This window comes from Sander vitreus, chromosome 20, assembly GCF_031162955.1.
Source record: "Sander vitreus isolate 19-12246 chromosome 20, sanVit1, whole genome shotgun sequence".
NCBI lineage: Eukaryota > Metazoa > Chordata > Actinopteri > Perciformes > Percidae > Sander > Sander vitreus.
This window is the reverse complement of record NC_135874.1, coordinates 28,320,948-28,325,947: the sequence shown is the minus strand read 5'-3', so window position 1 is coordinate 28,325,947 and position 5,000 is coordinate 28,320,948. Positions and strand designations below refer to the sequence as shown.

The 5,000-nt window shown below is 48.4% G+C and overlaps 1 protein-coding gene across 1 annotated transcript in view; it reads left to right on the top strand.

Annotated features, from left to right (window-relative positions):
• Nucleotides 1–5,000, top strand: part of coch (coagulation factor C homolog, cochlin (Limulus polyphemus)) — a 26,981-nt gene that overhangs the window by 6,180 nt on the left and 15,801 nt on the right. The window contains exon 3 of the mRNA XM_078277486.1: nt 883–1,039. Coding sequence (XP_078133612.1) covers nt 883–1,039 — 157 coding nt within the window. The remainder of the gene's footprint in view (nt 1–882; nt 1,040–5,000) is intronic.

Here is a 5,000-nt window from a genome sequence, read left to right as displayed (position 1 = left end):
CCTACTAGACTCTGGTACATTAACCTGGTCCTACCAGACTCTGACACATTAGCCTGGTCCTACCAGACTCAATATAAAACCACCCCTGCTGTCCCTTAATAGATGGTGGACCTCATGGGACCTTAACTCGGAAAAAATATGAACGGTAGTGAACAGGGAGAGGCACATTATGTTTTGATCCCGTTTGAATTGAGCCATGCATTACACATATGACGTTTATCAGTTTAAAAGATAAATGTTCAACCGAAGACAGTCTCAGTTATCCGTAGGTTTGTCGTATGACCACTTAGTTTAGTGTGAAACCGCTCAGTGAACTACAGCTCTCGTCTCACACAGTTTACGTCACCTAGCTTGATGCTCAACTTGCTCGCTAGCTAGCTAGCTTAGCTAGCTTAGCTCTGTTCCACAACACATGTAACGTTATCGTACCTGATGTGTTTTATCCAGTGAAGTGTTTTCAGCAGATAAGCAAAAGAAGGAGTGAGATCCTCTGCTCATTAGAGTAACGTTACATCCCCGGTACGACACACACACACACAGGTACGATACACAGAGACATCGTAGCTTCAGCGAGACGTCATCCATGCAACATTGAAGTGTGAAGTCTTTCTAACTATGTATATTCACAGTTTAAAAATAAACTGAGACATTCTTTGATTGAAAATGTATCTTTTAAATTGACGAACATCATATTTGTAATTTATGGCTCAATTCAAACTGGATCAAAAAAATAATTATTATCTCTCCATTGACTCTCGCTCATATTTTTTCGAAAGATAGGTCCCATTGGCCGGAAGTAGAAGGGCGGGACTTCAGCTCTCTATTTTCCAGTCTAGGGTTCAAACAGAACTAACATCCTTGTCTCTGTGTGTTGCTGCTCAGTGCCGTACCCGGTGACCTGTGTGACTCGCGGAGCTGACCTGGTGGAGGACGGCGTGGTGGTTCTGTGTCCTCCGGACTGCACACAGAGGAGTGTGTCAGTGTTTGGGACGGGGATCTATGCCTCCGTCTCCTCTGTCTGTGGAGCGGCCATCCACAGGTAGGACTTCTTTGCAGTTGACTCCTGCTATCTGTGTCTTCGTACCGTTTCTCCCTCTCTCTCTCTCTGGATTGCTCCAGATCACTGGTTCACATCTTTCTTGGAATCAGTGTGTTTAGGGCCACCGTCCGTACTATATAGTGAATGAAATTAACTGCGGGGAATTCGGACACCACTACAAAATGGTGAACACACGCTACAGGGCACAGCCAGTGTGTTCTGTTCTACCGCCAGCAGCTGCAAATGTGATGTAACAACGAGCCGCGTGAGTCCTGCTGTCTGCTGAACCTCAACATAACACCAACACCACGAAGGAATGTGCGGGACTGGAGGATTAACTCTCAACCCTGAACGACCTCGTCCGCGCTCTGCAGAGGGCCGCAGGGGGAAAACCTCCTTCCCAGAGCCATAGACAGAGAAGAGTTGAGACACTCTTTAATCTCGCTAGCGGGGTGGTTACGTGGTTCACGTGAGCCTGTATAGTTCCAAAAACACGCCACGCTGTCATGTTCTTCTATGGGACTGACAAATGAAAACACATACCCAAGTACTTGTTTGACTGTTATTGCATTATTGCATATTTGTAAATGTCAGTTTTACATTTGGAGTGGTAGGGTGACAACTGAAAGCTATGTGTTACGTACCAACACAATCTTTTTTTCCCCCAGTCTTCCCTGGCATCGTTTCAAGAATATATGCGTCCAAATGGATCCATTTGTAAATGACTCAACACGCTTCTGACATCTATGGCGTCATATGGCGGTTGGTCGGGACTCTTGGCATCACTTTTTAGACACTCTGGATCGGGACTTTTGGCGTCACTATTTGACGCTCTTGGGACTCGCTTCTAGCCCTTTGGCGGCATATTTAGACGCGCTTGGTCGGGACTCTTGGCATCACTTTTTAGACACTCTGGATCGGGACTTTTGGCGTCACTATTTGATGCTCTTGGGACTCGCTTCTAGTCCTTTGGCGACATTTTTAGACGCGCTTGGTCGGGACTCTTGGCATCACTTTTTAGACACTCTGGATCGGGACCTTTGGCGTCACTATTTGACGCTCTCGAGACTCGCTTCTACGCCTTTGGTGGCATATTTAGACGTGCTTGGTCAGGACTCTTGGGCATCACTTTTTAGACACTCTGGATCGGGACTTTTGGCGTCACTATTTGATGCTCTTGGGACTCGCTTCTAGCCCTTTGGCGGCATATTTAGACGCGCTTGGTCGGGACTCTTGGCATCACTTTTTAGACACTCTGGATCGGGACTTTTGGCGTCACTATTTGATGCTCTTGGGACTCGCTTCTAGTCCTTTGGCGACATTTTTAGACGCGCTTGGTCGGGACTCTTGGCATCACTTTTTAGACACTGGATCGGGACTTTTGGCGTCACTATTTGACGCTCTCGGGACTCGTTTCTAGCCCTTTGGCGGCATATTTAGACGCGCTTGGTCGGGACTCATGGCATCACTTTTTCGACACTCTGGATCAGGACTTTTGGTGTCTATTTGACGCTCTTGGGACTCGCTTCTAGCCCTTTGGCGGCATATTTAGACGCGCTTGGTCGGGACTCTTGGCATCACTTTTTAGACACTCTGGATCGGGACCTTTGGCGTCACTATTTGACGCTCTCGAGACTCGCTTCTACGCCCTTTGGCGGCATATTTAGACGTGCTTGGTCGGGACTCTTGGGCATCACTTTTTAGACACTGGATCGGGACCTTTGGCGTCACTATTTGACGCTCTCGAGACTCGCTTCTAGCCCTTTGGTGGCATATTTAGACGTGCTTGGTCGGGACTCTTGGCATCACTTTTTAGACACTCTGGATCGGGACTTTTGGCGTCACTATTTGACGCTCTCGAGACTCGCTTCTAGCCCTTTGGCGGCATATTTAGACGCGCTTGGTCGGGACTCTTGGCATCACTTTTTTAGACACTCTGGATCAGGACTTTTGGTGTCTATTTGACGCTCTTGGGACTCGCTTCTAGCCCTTTGGCGGCATATTTAGACGCGCTTGGTCGGGACTCTTGGCATTACTTTTTAGACACTCTGGATCGGGACCTTTGGCGTCACTATTTGACGCTCTCGAGACTCGCTTCTACGCCTTTGGTGGCATATTTAGACGTGCTTGGTCAGAACTCTTGGGATCATTTTTTGACACTGGATTGGGACTTTTGGCGTCACTATTTGATGCTCTTGGGACTCGCTTCTAGCCCTTTGGCAGTATATTTAGACATGCTTGGTCGGGACTCTTGGCATCACTTTTTCGACACTCTGGATCAGGACTTTTGGCGTCACTATTTGATGCTCTTGGGACTCGCATCTAGTCCTTTGGCGACATTTTTAGACGCGCTTGGTCGGGACTCTTGGCATCACTTTTTAGACACTGGATCGGGACTTTTGGCATCACTATTTGACGCTCTCGGGACTCGTTTCTAGCCCTTTGGCGGCATATTTAGACGTGCTTGGTCGGGACTCATGGCATTACTTTTTCGACACTCTGGATCAGGACTTTTGGTGTCTATTTGACGCTCTTGGGACTCGCTTCTAGCCCTTTGGCGGCATATTTAGACGCGCTTGGTCGGGACTCTTGGCATCACTTTTTAGACACTCTGGATCGGGACCTTTGGCGTCACTATTTGACGCTCTCGAGACTCGCTTCTAGCCCTTTGGTGGCATATTTAGACGTGCTTGGTCAGAACTCTTGGGATCATTTTTTGACACTGGATCGGGACTTTTGGCGTCACTATTTGACGCTCTTGGGACTCGCTTCTAGCCCTTTGGCGGCATATTTAGACGTGCTTGGTCGGGACTCTTGGCATCACTTTTTAGACACTCTGGATCGGGACTTTTGGCGTCACTATTTGACGCTCTCGGGACTCACTTCTTGCCCTTTGGCGGCATATTTAGACGCGCTTGGTCGGGACTCATGGCATTACTTTTTCGACACTCTGGATCAGGACTTTTGGTGTCTATTTGACGCTCTTGGGACTCGCTTCTAGCCCTTTGGCGGCATATTTAGACGCGCTTGGTCGGGACTCTTGGCATTACTTTTTAGACACTCTGGATCGGGACCTTTGGCGTCACTATTTGACGCTCTCGAGACTCGCTTCTACGCCTTTGGTAGCATATTTAGACGTGCTTGGTCAGAACTCTTGGGATCATTTTTTGACACTGGATTGGGACTTTTGGCGTCACTATTTGATGCTCTTGGGACTCGCATCTAGTCCTTTGGCGACATTTTTAGACGCGCTTGGTCGGGACTCTTGGCATCACTTTTTAGACACTGGATCGGGACTTTTGGCATCACTATTTGACGCTCTCGGGACTCGTTTCTAGCCCTTTGGCGGCATATTTAGACGTGCTTGGTCGGGACTCATGGCATTACTTTTTCGACACTCTGGATCAGGACTTTTGGTGTCTATTTGACGCTCTTGGGACTCGCTTCTAGCCCTTTGGCGGCATATTTAGACGCGCTTGGTCGGGACTCTTGGCATCACTTTTTAGACACTCTGGATCGGGACCTTTGGCGTCACTATTTGACGCTCTCGAGACTCGCTTCTACGCCTTTGGCGGCATATTTAGACGTGCTTGGTCAGAACTCTTGGGATCACTTTTTTGACACTGGATCGGGACTTTTGGCGTCACTTTTTGACGCTCTCGGGACTCGCTTCTAGCCCTTTGGTGGCATATTTAGACGTGCTTTGTCGGGACTCTTGGCATCACTTTTTAGACACTCTGCATCGGGACTTTTGGCGTCACTATTTGACGCTCTCGGGACTCACTTCTTGCCCTTTGGCGGCATATTTAGACGCGCTTGGTCGGGACTCATGGCATCACTTTTTAGACACTCTGGATCGGGACTTTTGGCGTCACTATTTGACGCTCTCGGGACTCACTTCTAGCCCTTTGGAGGCATATTTAGACGCGCTTGGTATATATCTGTGATATCTGTGTTGGTG